At 39.1% G+C, this 17,571-nt stretch overlaps 1 protein-coding gene across 1 annotated transcript in view; it reads right to left on the minus strand.

The window, feature by feature from the left end:
* VPS13B (vacuolar protein sorting 13 homolog B) overlaps positions 1-17,571 on the minus strand; it is an 843,188-nt gene that overhangs the window by 208,000 nt on the left and 617,617 nt on the right. Inside the window, exon 34 of the mRNA XM_063451210.1 lies at positions 10,102-10,792. Coding sequence (XP_063307280.1) covers positions 10,102-10,792 — 691 coding nt within the window. The remainder of the gene's footprint in view (positions 1-10,101; positions 10,793-17,571) is intronic.

The following is a 17,571-nucleotide window of genomic DNA, read 5'->3' on the forward strand; positions in this document are numbered from 1 at the left end:
GGTTATGAGTGGAAAAACGTGACTATCAGTCCGGGGCAAGTCCACATTGGAGAACACGGGTGATAGGAAGAGGCCATAAAAAGTTATTTGACATTACCCCAAACTATTTGTTAAACAAGGGTCTAATGCAGGGGTAGGAAACTTGCCCGCAAGCTTTTGGCTGCAAAAGCATTTTGGGAGATGTAGTCTACAACATCTGGAGTGCTGACGTTTGCCCGTGGTCTAATGAAACCTAACTCGGACAATGGGAGAGTACTCCAAGGTACCTAGTTACCATAGACCCCATTCAATCAATGTATCTCTTTACGTTACCCAAACCACCATGTTTGAATAAAATGAGGTCAGTAAACTGAGTTTTGTGTATACACACACGTATGCTATCCATATGACAAAAAAAATATTATAAAAACAATCTTGCCACTATAATAATGATATATTCTTTAATAAACATCTTGGGTCCTGCTCATTGCATTCTCTAGGCCAGCGTAACACCGTACACATTGCTCACAGTAAAGGACGCATTCACTGAGAGAACAAAGTTCCAACAAAATGAATAAACGCAGTGAGAAAACGCATTCACTCAACTGTTACTCCGTATAGGGTGAATATGACGACAGAGTACAGGAAACCAAAAACAATTAAGATAAAAAAAAGGATCTGGTACGTTTCAAAGTAAAAGGAATGGATAGTTTCTGGGTATGGTAGGAAGCCTTGATTTGTTTTATCTACTATTTAAAAGGCTGCATGCTGTCCTTCTCCGAGAGCTTACCCAGGCTGTATGTGTTAGCAATGACCGTATTAAGGAAGGATAAGACGATTCAGGGTTATTTTAGATGGGGTTGGATGCCACTTATGGTTTGCAGCAACGTTCTGCAGACACACCTGAAGCTGCTGCATGTGTACTTTATTTAGCTACAAATCAATGCCATGTTTACCGTTAGACTATAGAAGACACCGCCGGATAAGTAATAATCAGCATCGTCCACAGAGAGAATCAATTACCTATGGGGTATACCGTAGGTTATTATATGCTGGAATGTGTTTTGTTTAACAGAGAATTTCGTTAGGCAGGGAACATACACATTAAACTGAAGATAGTTTAAGCCTTCTCCACAATAGTGCTGTAACTGATGTAGGCAACTGCATGCAAACTTGCCAATGGCATCCTATAATGCATTATTGTTTGTTATAAATCCCAGGAGCTGCAGCTTCATTCGGTAAGCTCTGCACAGAGTAGGCACTAGGTCACACCTGCATAAAATGGCATTACTACTTTGTAACAGCTGGGGAGCTGATTAGAGCACAAGTACACTACAGAGATTCACTGCAGGCTGCATCCGCCACCTACAAAGCACGGTATAGTACAGATGTTTGGCAGAACTTTACACACTGTATTATAATGCCATACAAACATTTTTACATCCTGGAGGCATTTTTAGGACGCTACATTCGTAAACATGCCATTAGGTTCCTTTCAAATTTGCAAAACTTGGGAAAGCAACAATTGTTTTCCAATTGTTTCCTCTTCTCTTCCTCTTTCAAAATCTGTTCTTCTTTTTCTTTATGTCCGATCTATTTCTCTTTAAAACATAAGACAAGTAAGGACTACTTTCACTTATGTATTTTTCTTACACCTAATAATCTTGACAAAGGGTGGAGCTTGAGGCAAACACAACGTCCTCGGTCAAGATAGCAGAGTTTGTCTTAAGCTCCATCCTTTGTCAAGATTGCAAAACGTAGAAAAAATACACATGGCAAAGTAGTCCTTACTTGTCTTATTATTTAAAGAGAAATAGACCAGAAATGAAGAAAAGAACAGCATTATTCGTGGTTTGATGGTTTTATATTTATGCAACAGCCACGCTAGTTTCCTTCTACCTCCCACCCTTCTCTTAAAAGATTAGCAATGTTTGGGAAAGATATCTCAAACATGGAGCAACTTGTCCATCGTGGCGAAGCATAGGCTTTATTGCCAGGACATAGTATCTGAACGGAGTGATGTCTGTCCCACTATATTCCCCTAACAGAGTGTGAGACGCTAGAGCAGGGGTAGGCAACCTTTTAGCAGCACTGTGCCGATATAGGATTGTGATGTCCCGTAGCGTGCCGGTCCTATTTTTTAAATTGAGGTCTGTATGCTGCCGTATTCTACTTGTGTTTTTTATATTATAATTGCTTTGTGTCTTTGTATTTGTGCGTATATGAGCTGTTATATTGTATAGGTTCAGGAGTAGTTTGTGGTATCGTGTACCTATGAATGTGGACTGTGTATGGGGACTGCTTGTGGAATTGTGTGTGTGGAGAGATATGTCACATTGTGTGTTTGGTAGTGTGTGTATGTGTGGGGGCTGTTTGGGGTATTGCATGTGAGAGGTTGTGTGCATGTATGTGGATTGTTAGCGGCTTACGTATGTGCGGATTGTGAGTATGTTTGTGGGCTATTCATATTATTTGTATGAGGGGAGGGTTATTGTGCATTTCTGTGTATATCTAGCAGTGTGGGTGGCTTCCCTAGGTTCCAATGGAGACCAGGCTGGCCAGGTACAGGTGAAGGGCAGGAGCTGCAATATCCGCTGTGGGCTGCTCTACCACAGTGTGGATTCCCATTCACAAGTGCTGGGAGGAAGTGATCTGAGGTCACTTCCTCTACGTGCTGCAATATATAAATTGAGGATTGTCCTTCACCACCTTTTCGTATTAGCAGATATCTGAAGTTTCACTGGGACTCCTGATAGGCCAGAGCCTGTTTGGCTCTAGCAGCCTTGAGTGCCGTGCAAAGACACCTTGAGTGCCGTGCATGGCACTAGTGCCGTAGGTTGCCTACCCCTGCGCTAGAGGGATTATCACAGCATCTGCAGTGCATGCGTTGTAGTTGCTGTGATACAGAGCATGAACTAGGCTAGAATCAGGTTCTCCTAATATCCGCTTTCAATTGTTCGTTTTTACTTAAAATTGCATTGCTGACAATTTTGCTGGTACATAATATACACTAAATTGTTTTCCTTTTTCATTTGAACGATACGTGTTCCATGACAGATACACTTAAACAATTAAGGCTTTAAAAAAGGGAGTAATAATGACAAAAAAATGCATTCCTACAAAGGCTGAGATTGTTAGAGGAACAAATCAACAAACCGTAAATTAAAGCATTGCATTAGTTCTTTCTGCATATGGGCACTGAGAGCCATTAGACACCAAAGTGGATGTGCAATTGTAAACCGCTTCTGAGACTCCCTTTAGACCTCCATAAAACAAAAAATAACAGTAGTAAGTTTGGGAACAGAACCTATCTCTGTAGGAGTCACATTATTATGAGTTCATCTGAAGTTCCATGTGCAGAATGTGGCATAATTCACAAGCTCCTACCCATGGCCAAGACTGACTGCCAAAAAAAGCTGCCTACTCTGTGATTAAAGGTAGAACATCAAAAAACTTAAAAAGTGTGCATAAAAAAAAAAAAAAATCAAAGCACACAATCTTTTTTCTGACGGACAATAACTAGCATCCTCGTAGGCTTGAATCAAGCTGTGATCAATGGTTCCGAGATACCTTCCCCAATCCCTCGCCCCCTCTCCACCTCCCTCCAAATACTATTAAACCATGGAGCGTTTGGGGCCACAGTCATTCCAGCTGCCATATTTAGCATTAGTATCCACACATGCTGTGCATTTATACAACAAACAACCTTAGCTGAAACCAAAGGATTATAACTTAAAATGATGACGTCGCTATGTCTTAACGCAAAAGATGTTTCTGTAAACGATCTTGACTAAAAAAATGACATTTCACTAAAGTGGAAATTTTCAGGAATTCTAAGTAAATTTCAAACTCAAAGCTAAAGTAGCCGAACTAGAGACATAGCTGAATTGGAATTTTTATTTCCACGTGGTCTTAAATGTTAAATTCACTTTGAATTAATGTCAGCTAGCGAATAACCCCGTAAAAACGGAGTTGCTATTTGTCAGTAGAAGAAATGACCAAAGTATGAAAGCGATTCGGCTGAAACATAGAAACATAGAAACATAGAATGTGACGGCAGATAAGAACCATTCGGCCCATCTAGTCGGCTGATACTAATAGCTAACCGAAGTGAAAATGCATCCGAAATAAACAAACTTGCCTTTTGTAAATAGTTGTTTGCGTTCCACACTGAATATTAACCCTGAGATCACATACACTTTGCAATTAGATAATTCTATGCAACAAAAAATCCACACAGTATCACAAAATCAAATGTTTTGTGGACCCAGCACATACTTGAAAACAAGAGAAATCTCAATGTATCCATCCTGGTAAAATATTTTATAAATAAATATACTGTGCGTGTGATAACATTGCCTTATTTTGCTGACACACTTCAATTAAGTAGACACACTTTTAAGAAAGGTGTATTTGTCAGTACGATAGATAAAAGAAGGACTGTCTGCTCCTGGAGTTATGTGTTTTACGACCAGATCCCACACGTGGAAGTACAGTACATGTGTTAACTGTCAGCCATGCACAAGATGTCTCTGGGATCATTATCTGGGGAATTCAACGACCTGTTTAAATTATAGGGCAAAGGGTACGTTTCTCTTCTAGTGCGAATGAACAAAACACCTCAATCTGCTTAAATCTAATATTAAGTTGAAACAGGCATAACGGGCAGATACAAATCATCAAAGATGGATCCACAGAGCCGCTGTGGGTGGGGAGAAGTGTTTGCATTCCTGGCTGTTAAGCTGTATATAAACATGCAGATGAGTTTGGATAACGATTTTTCGATGGGAACGCTGGACCTTGGTCAGAGATGCATAGGATAACATTTAAGGAAACAAAACTTATATTTATATATTGTAGTTTGTCTAGAAGGGCTAGTGGCCAGGGCACCGAAGGATGCCATGGTGTTTATTAGACTGATACAAGAAAGATAAACAAAACAGTGATATACTGTATACTGCATTCAGTGGATACCAGTAATGTTTAACCATGGCACCATAGAAAGCCTGTTACATACGTTGCTACTCTAAACTAGCCTGCAGACTTGCTTGGGATCATTTGGAAACAGAATACAGAAACCTCTGAGATGACAACGTTAGTGTTAGAACGTTCTTTTCCAAACCTCCGAAATTTACCAGTTTGGGTGTAAAATCACACCCACCTTATGCTAAGTAAAGTTTGTAGCCTGCACGTACGTATGATGCTTCAAGGATGATTATTCTGCAAAATATGATGATGCAATAATGGCTCATTTTTAATGGGATATCTACATAGAGAGGCCCATTATCAGCAACCATTTGTTCTGTGTTCTGATGGCACGTTTTGTTTGCTAATCCAAGTTTATAATTTAAAAAGGCTAACTGATCATTAGAAAACCCTTTTCAAATTATGTTAGTACAGCTGAAAACTGTAGTGATGATGGCCAATATTGGAGTAATTAGTTGAGTATCTCAGCAATTTTGGGTTCGTTTACATGCTCAAAATGGCCAGAAATTAAGAAATTTCTACTGAAACGTGTTAGTCTATTCTTGTTCTTAGAAATTAGGCTGTGCCATGTGACAAATTGACAATAAACTTGTGTACTACTCCCTTCAAAGAACAGCATAAACTGGCTTTTACCAGAATAGAAGGAGTGGGCACCTAACTAGGATATACAGCAAGGACATCGGAATGTCGTTCGGACTAGAGTGCGGGCGGATGATAGCAAAAAGAGGGAAGATGATCAAAATAGAAGGTGTTGAAGTTCCACAAGGCCAAATAGAAGATGTAGACAACAGCTACAAGTACCTGGGGGTACCACAAACGTCTGGCAACCATGAGGAAGAGGCAAGGAGGATAGCAACATCAAGTACCTCCAAAGAGTCAGACAGGTCCTGAAGTCCCAGCTCAATGGTAGGAACAAGATCCAAGCCATCAACACATATGCCCTACCGGTCATAAGGTACCCAGCTGGAACAATAACCTGGTCACCATGGATGTCAAGACCAGGAAACTACTCACTATAAATGGAGGATTCAAACCGAAATCCATCACCCAGGGACTGTACACCTGCATCCACAGAGCATCCACAAGTACATCACGAAGATGGCTCCCAAAGATGAACTGCTATGGGAATGCCTCAGACATCCACAGATGGAGGATGCAGAAAAAGAGAAGGTTCCTTGGCAAGACAAACCTCTCCATGGGCTGTACCACCGGCAGATAGTGGATGTGGCTCACATTACAAAATCCTACCAGTGGTTAGAAAAGGCAGGACTGAAAGACAGCAGTGAGGCACTAATCCTATAATCTTAGCAGCACGGGAGCAGGCACTCAGCACCAGATCAATAGAAGCTGGAGTCTACCACACCAGACAAGACCCAAGGTGCAGACTGTGCAAAGAGGCTTCTGAGGCAGTCCAGCACCTAGTAGCCGGATGCAAGATGTTAGCAGGAACAGCATACACGGAGAGACACAACCAAGTTGCTGGGACTGTGTACTGAAACATCTGCACAAAATATGGATTGGACCCGCCTAACTCCAGATGGGAGATACCACAGAGGGTAGTTGAGAATGACAGGGCTAAGATCTTGTGGGACTTCAAGATCCAGACAGACAAGCAAGTGCTAGCCAACCAACCAGACATCGTGGTGGTAGACAAGGAACGAAAGACTGCAGTTGTGGTGGATTTGGCAATACCCAGTGACTATAACAGGCATAGGCATCCTTCGCACTCCAGATGTTTTGGACTACACCTCCCATAATGCTTTGCTAGCATTATGGGTGTAAGTGAATTATGGGGGATGCAGTCCACAACATCTGGAGTGCCGAAGGTTGCCTCTCCCTGGACTATAAAATCAGGAAGAAGGAACATGAGAAGGTGGATAAATACCAAGGACTAAAAGAAGAACTAGAAAGGATGTGGAAGGCAGTAGTAGTCCCAGTTGTGATAGAAGCACTCGTGCTGTGACTCCCAAGTTGGGGGAGTGGCTTCTACAGATTCCAGGTGGGACATCTGAGATCGCTGTCCAGAAGAGTGCAGTTCTATGAACAGCCAAGATACTGTGCAGAACCCTCAAACTCCCAGGTCTCTGGTAGAGGACCCAAGAATGAGGAATAAACATACCACCCATAGCATTTAATTTTAGATATAGATATGTATGTATACATATATATATATATATATATATATATATTTTTTTTTTTTTATTGTAGTCGGGGACAATAAGTTGAGTAATAGTATTGATAATATTATAAGTAGGATGTGGTACAAGTTGGTTGTGGTGTGCCGGAACCGACGTTCGGGTAGGTCTGTAAATAAAGAAGGCCCACCAAATAAATGGTTAGAAAGGGGGAGCGGTGGGTGGGCTAAACCAGGCATTAAAGGCCCAGTGCTACATACTACTAGCATAACCTGAAAATGCTGAAGGGTCGTAACTGAGTATATGAGTCCTGATGATCGTAATGCAATTTGACGTTGGTGCATACTCGTGTGATCTTGAGAGAGGCGTATGCCTGTGTAGCCCCGTAGTGTCAAGTAATTGGACTATTGGTAGACTGGGCACCATGCTGATTTGAGGTAGGTTTATTTGTGTTTGAAAGCGAATTCAAGGATGAGGTGGCAAAAAAGGGGGTATGAACGCCACCAAGGTATTTATAATACATTTTAACAATGCCAGAACTCTAGAAGTAATACTGGCAAAGCATTGGCTAAAGGACATATTAGGTACCTGAGCCATTTTCATGCAATTTGAAACTCACATAAAGAGACACTCTAAGCACTGCTACAGATCACTGCAATGGTTATGGCACAATATGTCTATAAGTGATGTCCCTTGTGTTTTTGCCAAGATGTTTTGTAGTGGTTGACAATAAAAAAAAAAAAAAATCCCCAGCATCTACAGACCAGCCCTCTTAAATCACACTAATAAAATGGAAACAACAATTTACATTATGCATTTCTGTCCAATCTGGATAGCAATGAGAGCACCAGGGACTGTTTTTTTTTACAGAAAGTTTACACAAGACACTCAAGGGTGTGCTGGAGAGACACAGGAGGAGTGGGGAATAGAGGGGGGCTGCAAAGATGCACAAGGTTGTGCAAAGGACAAGGACTCGTGAGGGGACAAGAAAGACAATGGTTTGAGGAGGACAGAAAAGACACAAGTAGGTTTGGAGGACAGAAAATACACTCAAGGGGGTTAGGGGGATGGGAAAGACACAAAAGGAGGTTAGGGGAATGGAAAGACACACAAAGTGGTTGGGGCAAGGGAAAGTGGGTGAGCGGGACTGGAAAGTCACACCAAAGGGATGAGGGGAGTTGGCGAGACCCATGATTGGATGAAGGAGTTGAAGGAAATAAATCAAAACTAGCCAATAATTTTTTTTCTGCTTTGCCCCAGGTGTAACAGCAAAGTAAACTGTCAATTATTTCATACAGCTGTGGATATCCTGAGTTTTTAAAGGCGGAAATTCTCCACTACATGGAGAATTTACCCTAAAAATGGAAAGAAAATAATAATAACTGGATGCCCTACTCTCACAGGATAATCTGCTAAGAAAATGTTATTTTTAAAGTAATGTAGTTGTGAATCAAATCTCTTTATCCTTTGTGAACCATTTGCTTCCTCAAGCTTTTAAAGCCCGCATATTAGGTTACTGTATTATTTTGAATAGGATAAGTTAAATCTTCTTTTAAAACCCTAGAACTTGTAACGAAAAACATATGAGCTGTTTTTTTTCTCATTGCAAATTGCTAATCTTTTTCACATCTCTGTAGATGCTAAATATTCATATAAGGTGTAAGATTAATGGTTATATGCCAATTAGTAACTCAAATGGTTTGTTTGGGACTTAAAAATAATTTCCAGTACTGTAAAGAAAAAAAAAAAGAAAAAAAAGAAAAATACAACTTTTCAAAGTAAACTGTATCAGTTTCCTTCAAAATGTAAAACTAGCTTATAACCATATTATTTATTTATAAAATATTTGACCAGGAAAGATACATTGAGATTTCTCTCGTTTTCAAGTATGTCCTGGGCAACTCGAAACAGTAGTTTTTGTCTCTGGTAAAGTTCAACTTTAATTCAGTTACCAGAACAATAACGTTCATGAAGTTATGTTTTAAGTAAAAGTTATGAAGTTTGCACATTTTTATGTCTATTGCTTTGGAAATGTGTAATTTATACTGACAGAGTTATCATTCATGATAATCTTCCTAAAATGTTTTGGTTCCGATTCACAATTTTTACATTTATATATATTGTGGTTCTTAATTCTATAGATTCTGATTGGCTTATAAAAGGTAGCCAATCAGAACACAGATCAGACTTTACATTTCCCAGTTCATTATTTTTATAGTTTGCCTCTGTCTGTAATGCTCATTACCTGGTATTTCTACAACACATGAAGCGCATTAAGACTCACAATTAAATATCAATTTGTAAAAAAAGTTTATACTCACTTATAGTCACTTTTATTTTGGCAATTTTGAACATTTATTTGAAGCTTGAGATAGACTGATGTGTTAGTTGAAAGGTTTCTATGTTTCCTTGTTAAACACTGGATATAACATGGTGTGCCTGATCTTTTATTTTTTTATCTGAAAGTTACTCTTTGCACCATAACCACTATTGCCTGCTATCTTTTGTATAATGCTAGGAGCTCTCTGGAGCTGTTTCCCAGTAACAATGCTAACCATTTTGCAATGGCTTACGTGGGCCATGCCAGGCACCGAGCATCCTGTCCTGCTGGCTGAATGACATCTGGCTTCTTCAGAGCTGCAGATGCCAATCCCATCGGACAGTCATTGGCTGAAAGCATTAGCAGGGCACTCATAGCCATTGAATGACATTCTGTGTATATAAATCTGCAAAAAAAAACTGATATTACCCAGCCAAGAAGTCTTGTTCCGGGCTGGCTCATGAAACCCCAGTGAAAAGCAGCAAAGGAGAGATCTTCACAAGCTCCTCTGAGTTGTTTGCCCTTCATATTAGTTATACCCACTGAACCATCATCAAACTCAATTAATTATATATATATATATATATATATATATATATATATATATATATTTAGACAGTTTGACAGTGTGATAAGAGTGTTGGTGTTCTCTTTGAATGAGAATTGCATTGAAATTCTTACCTGCACATCTGTACTGTGGGTCTACTCCTTTGAGAAGTGCATCGAACATGGACATCTCAACTTTCTGCTTCCTGTGATGAAAACTCACAAGCAAAGAAGGCTGGGACACAACGAGGTGCAGAAAAGGGTTCAGCTGTAAGTCACCAGTCCCTCTTCGTCCAGGCTGGCGAACAATTGTGATGCCCAGTGCTTGCCGAGCCGAAGACCTTGTAGATGCATGGAGACGCTCAAGGGAAAGGATTCCAGTTTTCCCACTGTTAGGAGAAGGTGTGCTACTAGCCAACAGATCTTCTGCGGTGAGTGTGGAGATGCAGGGTTGAACAGACTTTTCTGGGGCTCCATCTGCTTCAGAGCTTGAAATGTTTAACAAACCTTTTCCTAGTTTGTCACCATCACTAACAACATTTTTTACTCTAGGCATTGCAGAGCATGAGTAGGTCATCACAGATATGCGACTGGCTGTCACAAATATATCAAAGGGTATGAAGTTCAGATTTTTTACGATCGAGGATTGCTTGGATGGCCGGGCAATTCTGTGATGACTGGTGCCACTTTGTTGTTCAATTTGAACTATTCGTATCTTCACACTGTCGCTGCCAATGCCACTGTCCTGAGCGCCACTATAACGAGACGAGGTGTCAACTCCACAACCATCAGTGACATCTGGCTTCTGTTGTTCTTGTTTAGAAGACTACAATACAAGAGAAGCAACACATTACTAAGAATATAGCAGTACATGAGCATGTATACTAAAAACAGTGAAATATATAACACAAAGGAGATTACCAACCAACAAATGTTTGTTTTTGTGATAAAAGAACTGTCAAGACCTTTTTCTATTTATGATACTCTGCATTGTACAGACTAATATTAAAAACCAAAAACAAATATTAGAATAATTTGTAAGCAGATAGATTGGATTACAGAGTATCACTTTGTTCTAGCAACAGTGTTAGGCATTAGATTACGTATGGTCATCTGGTGTATGTTAACTATGGTCATGTTTTTATTCTGAATATATATATAGAACAAATACTAGCTACCTTACTTGCATATGCCTTGGTGCTTCCAACACAGTATATAAATATATTAAACAAAAATAGGAGCTCTCAGCACCTGAAATAATCCTCATTTAATCAACCAAAAATATTTGCTAGAATTACTAGAATTGCTGTGACCGACTAGAATTGCTGTGACCGACGTTTGGGCCTTTCTCAACATCTATATATATATATATATCTTTAAAAGTTAAAATAAATTGACGAATTGACATGTGTTCACTTTCCTTATCTGCACTGGGTAACCATAGGGAAAAGAATGGAGAATGTGTGAGGGATTTCTTGACCCACTGAGCCAAATAGATAAAAGTTGATTTAAAAAAAAAAAAAAAAAAGTCCTACCTTTATAATAGGGAATAATGAGTAACAGTGAGTTCTGCTAGATGTAACCAGATGTACAGAAGGGTAGAGGATCAGAATTATAAAACATTCTCCCCCCCAAAATACTGTACTTAATAAAATGAAACTTTTTAATGTTCAAACCCTCTACTCTGCCAAACTATTGCTTTATTCAAACTATGGAATCATTGCTTCCAAATGGAATATTTTGTTCAATGAAGATTTATGACACAAGCCTAGCTCCAAATTTTAAATCAAGACAATAAATAAATAGAATAGAGTTAATTAATGTGGAGATTCCTGTGACACTGCCTACGTAGCACAGCATAGGACCTCTTACTCAGCTAGCCATAATGTCTCTTCTACATAGTTAGTTAATCTCAATAATATTCATTAATCTAAGAATTGCAACAACTCTACTAGCACTCCAAGCTGGGCAAACTGCACAAACTATACTTTACTTCCTCAATTTGTCTTTGGACTTCCAGTTCTCGACTATTTGACAGGACATGGAATCAGCTTGGCAACTCAATTGCAATATGTATTTCATGCAGGCATCAGTCTATATAATTTTGACCTGTATAACCTCACATGACTATCAACATGCCTGGACAACGTAAGGGATTTGCCTAACTCATGGGAAGCCCTTCGACACTCCAGAAGTTGTGGACTACATCTCCCATAATGCTATTAAGGCTGGCAAAGCATCAGGGGTGATGTAGTTCACCACCCCTGGAATGCCAAAGGGTTGCCTACACCTGGTAACCATTGTTTATTAAGGAGTTAATGTTGTCAGAAACAGATGAATGTGAATTCACCATTTATGCCAGGGGCCAGCAAGCAACTATAAATCCAAAATACACACGCTAGTTCAACAAAACACAAAAACTAGTATCTGAACCTAGCTAGGGACCACCCAAATAACCCAGATTCTGCCTAAACAGCTGGACATTGTGGATGTCAAATTGCAAACATAAGTAGACATCCAATATCGTTGTTTGAATTGTTTAACCAAAGGTGCAGAGGAAGGAATATTCAGCCTGGTTTATTGTAGTCATGCTCCATTAGACAGCAAAATCTGCATTCATATGAGATTATTTAAGCATACTAAAAGATAATATTTCATTATGGAAACAATGAGCTCAACACTGAACAGGATTAAAGGATCACTCAAAGGACCATAGCAATCTACGCTCGTTACTTACAAGAAGATCCCTGTCACTGTCTTTGCAAAGACTGACTTGCAACTGTAGTGATCTGCCCTCTCTCCCACTGACGTCAAAGGTGGAAGTTTAACATCCTTCTTTGTCGCCAAGATGCGTTTGGTAAGCTCATGCTCCGGCACATCACTCCCCTTCTGTCGTTAGCATAGGAGAGAGCCAGAGCTGAACATGAGTAATTAGAAGCTTATTCACAAAGCTATAGAATAAATGGATATTAGTAGGGGTTCATAAAAACAGAATTCAGAATGAGAAGTTCCTGATTGGTAGCTAGATCCACTATCTGGAATAAGATGGATTTGCCTGCTACTAATCATAGCCTGTTTTGGAAATATTAGGCATATTTTTAATACATTATCTACATTAAGCATTCAAAACCAGACTGCTCTCCCTGTTTTGGAATGTCCCTTTAAGTATGGCGAGTGATCACCTGTTTAATAAACACAGTTGCCTCCCGCGGGATTATATATTTGAGACATGAATTGCCCAGCTCAAAAAAACAAACAACACAGCAGTAAAAAAAAAAAAAAAAAAGTATTAAATAAATTAAACTGAACCTCAATTGATCTGCCATAAATGACCATCCTGTTACATCAAAGTGTCAGGTGGTTGTTGTTTACAGATCTTTGTACGAGGCCTCAATATATGCGCAATTCCATATATATATCCCACTTAAAACAAACAATAAAAGTTTTCTTTAATTAGCTACTGGTGTGCATTAACATGACCATGATTAAACCATAAAAAACAACTGTACATTACTCCTGTACCCGTAATCCAGATGTTTTAAATTACTCGATTTGAAAATGTACTTTGAGCCTCTTTTAAAAAGATCGACCTTCTGCTTTTAGAGAATTAAATGCATATTACTGCAGTGAAGAAGATAGTATTTCAGACCTCCGGGCATATATTAAACACACTGGCAACACATTAGACAAAATGCTTTACTTATTAGATACTTCCTATTATAAACAGTGTCATCAAAGGCTAAAAACAAAATCCATATAAAAGAAGCACAATGCTTCCACATAGAAACTGTGCCAAAATCGCTCTACTTTCCGACTAATGAGGAAAGGATGTGTACTCTTAACATATGTATGTAAGATTTTCCAAGCATTCACTTTAGGAAACATGGCTAGTGGTTCCATATGGCGTGGGCTAAATTATACCGTATTGGTAAAATAAGCTGATGGCTGGCATGATAACTTCAATTAAATGGTATTCAAGGACAAGACAAAGAAGAAAGTCTGGCTCAACAACGGTCAATTAGAAGATAATTATTCAGTAGAAAAAAAAGATGAAGAGATAAGATTCAACTTAAGATTGTTTATAGGTACACATGGCATAACACTCAATGTAGCTGTGTGCAGTTGTTTGTATAAAAAAGAAAAACTGTTGTCCGACGCTTTTTTTTTCTTTTTTTTTTTAAATAACAGAGCCCACGTGGGACGAACTATCTTTTAGAAAGAAAACATGAAAAGATAGTTTATTTGTTAAGCTCTTTTACTCGTGATCCATTTTCTGCTGTTTGCATAAAAATGTGAAATGCGTGACGATGGAATGAGAATGCAGGACTAGAAAACGCAAACTATTCCTCACTTTCACACGGAGTCACCATTTCATGGTTTGCTGGACCACCCATTACAAGTTACACGTGCGTGATATAATGGCTACCACAGGCATGAAGGAAAGTTGTCTGAGGTGCCAACCACATCTTCAACACACCGGAGTTTGGGGTTCAAGCTCAATATAAGAAAAAAGCAGAAATATCCCTAAAACAGGGACTATGAAGTGTGTCCTGAAAATATCCCAAAAGGGGGTAACCCTAAATATAAACTTGCAAAAGAAAAAGGAAAAAGAGATCTTCCTAGGACAAAATGTCCAGGATCCACGGGTAGGATATATCGGAGTAGACTGTTATTGATAAAAAAAAACAAAAAAAAACATAACTTTATTAATCATCATAAACAAAAACAAAAAAATATAAAACACACACACATTACCCCATAAAGAGGAAACAATGAAGCTCAAAAGGCTAGGAGAGGAAAACCAAATAGAGGGGCAATACCAGAGGTTATTCACAAGCTGGACGCTGTCTCCAAACGGCCTCAATGAAGGCTTTCCGTTTACCCCCTTTATTGAATCTTAACCCATATCTTAATGAGTATATATTAGTTTACGTGTTACTACCCATACCGTTCTAGGAATTGCATCATAACCATGGACCGCTGAGGACAATATTTCGTTACATTGTATTACTGGGCCAGTCTATATATCCATATCTACATATTTGTCTACGCTATTCTCTTTAATCTAAGAGATGACGTCCGATATTGCTGTATATAAATTCTATTATCTCCTATCTATCTATATATAAACTGTTATAGCAAGCTAACACTGTGATTCTAAATTAACCTGCCTCAAGATATTGTACATGTCATTCTTTAACCTAGATAAGACATGTCATATTCACTCCTGTCGGTGGTAATCTATGGTTCACTGTAATTCTTAAGGCTGTTGAACCTTTCTATTACAATACATAGTACCATATATTGTCCAATACCAGGGGACTGTAGGCATACGTTTTATCTCTAGGTCTCTATTATAAGTTGTTCTGTGTTAATGGAGACATTGTGCTTGGTTGCCTATTATATCACTATGTGAATGTTTGCTGTGGTCAGTGTTAATTGAGTTATTAGGCTCTGTTGCCTAGGACATCATCCTATGTATGTAGGATGCGAGTGGGTGTCTATAGCAACACAATATACATTTGATTGCGTTATCGGCATTAAGCCCCGCCCATTTTAACCCGATTGGTCCATTATCGGATGATTGATAGAAGGTATTATCCACTCTGATCTGGGGGGCGTGAAAAAGAAACGCCGCCTACTGCCCAGCGGATTGGCTCTCCACTACAATGTTCTAGGTATAAAGACACACTCAGGTCAGTGTCCTCATTGATAGCCTTTGAGAAAGGCGCTCGTTTAAGCGCCGAAACGCGTTAGGCTTATTATGATGATTTTTTTTTAATCCACAGCACCTTTATTTTTAGCACTGTTTGGGGTGTTTCTTTATTTGTTTATTTTATGGGGAATTGAAGCCGTAATTAAACATAGCTTAGTAAGGGACTTAGCCTTCTCTATGATCTTATAGCTTTACACATAGGAATAGCAGTGGATAGTCTTTGGCTAATATGTGCAACAGTGCAGTGGGGATTGCTTCCTAACAGCTGTTTATCTGTGTTTAGCAATAGTTCTGCTATTCCTTGAGTTTGCTACATTTGGGATCAGAGGGTTTGCAGGTTTAGCCTCATGTCTTTATAGTGTGGATGTTATTCCATTTAGGATTCTACCACTGATTTACTGTACATTAGGGAGATCCACTTTGTCTCCATTATAGACATTATAGGCTTTACAGATATTTATATTCTGTTCATAGGTGACACATATGTCATATAGGAGTACTTAACCTCTGGTATTGCCCCTCTATTTGGTTTTCCTCTCCTAGCCCTTTGAGCTTCATTGTTTCTTCTTTATGGGGTAATGTGTGTGTGTTTTTTTATTTTTTTGTTTATGTTTATGATGATTAATACATTTATGGTTTTTATCAGTAGCATTTCACTCTGATATATCCTACCCGTGGATCCTGGACATTTTGTCCTAGGATCTCTTTTTCTTTTGCAAGCTCAATATAAGGCCAAATGTCTACAACAGAAATAAGGAAATCAGTTTTCACTCAATTTCTCTGCTCTTTTTTTGTGTCTCAAAAAACAAAAATTGGTGATTTTCTATGATGTTCTCATTTTATAAATGTTTATCCCAGCCATGTACCCCCCCAACACAAACCTCCTCTTTCAGTGGAAACGTTAAAAGGAACACTCCAACCACACAAATTACAGTATCTTGCTTAAGAGCTTTATGTGTGAAGAGGGTGTCCTCTTTGTTTCATTTTTATAAAAGTGCGGATTCAATAGAAATGTGCACTTTTATAAAAGAACCTTCACATAACTTCCCAGCTGTCGGACAGCCAGTGCTGTTACTTCCTGGTAACTTAGCTCAGTGGGGCTAAACTCAAGAGGCAGCCAATTGACCAGAGTACCTGCCTTGCAATGACTTCTCAATTGGCTGTAATGAATGACATTGAGAAGTCTGTGATTAGAGCCACAGAAAGTCTTGCATATTGTAGAGCTGGCGCTATCACATGCCAAGAACCCCCTCCAAAAAAAAAAAAAAAAATGCAAAACAAATTTAATGCATATTTTCTTTAGAGGTATATCTACTACACTGTTCCTTTAAAGAGAATCACTGGACTTTGAGTAAAACCCTTTAGCATGCATCTTAACGGAACACTATAGGCACCCAGACCACTTCATATCATTAAAGTGGTATTGGTGCAGTGTCCCATTCCCTTTAACCCTTAAAGTAAAAAAAATAATAAAAAAAATTCCACTTTAGATAAACTGCAATGTTTATATTGCAGGGTTAAAGGGATTCTATATGTTAAGGAACACAAAGTTGTATTCCTTACGCTCACTCGCACCCCCTCCCCTACCATTTGGCATTTGAAGGGTTAAAAACAACCTATGAGGATTTCTCTGATGATGGATGTCTTCATGCAGAGCGTGAGGATGTCCAGCATCAGGCGACCAAAAGTCTGTTAGGAAATAGGAAGTGCAACTAGTGCCTGTCTAATTGACAGCCACTAGAGGCCGTCTTAGTCATGCAAGGTAACCATTGCAGTTTCTCAAAAACTGCAATGATTTACATTGCAGAACTAAGAGGTACAGGACCAGTGCATCTAGACCGCTTTAATCAGCTGACGTGGTCTGAGTGCCTATAGTGTCCCTTTAAAAC

The sequence above is a fragment of the Pelobates fuscus genome, chromosome 4 (assembly GCF_036172605.1).
Source record: "Pelobates fuscus isolate aPelFus1 chromosome 4, aPelFus1.pri, whole genome shotgun sequence".
In the NCBI taxonomy this organism is placed as follows: Eukaryota; Metazoa; Chordata; class Amphibia; order Anura; family Pelobatidae; genus Pelobates; species Pelobates fuscus.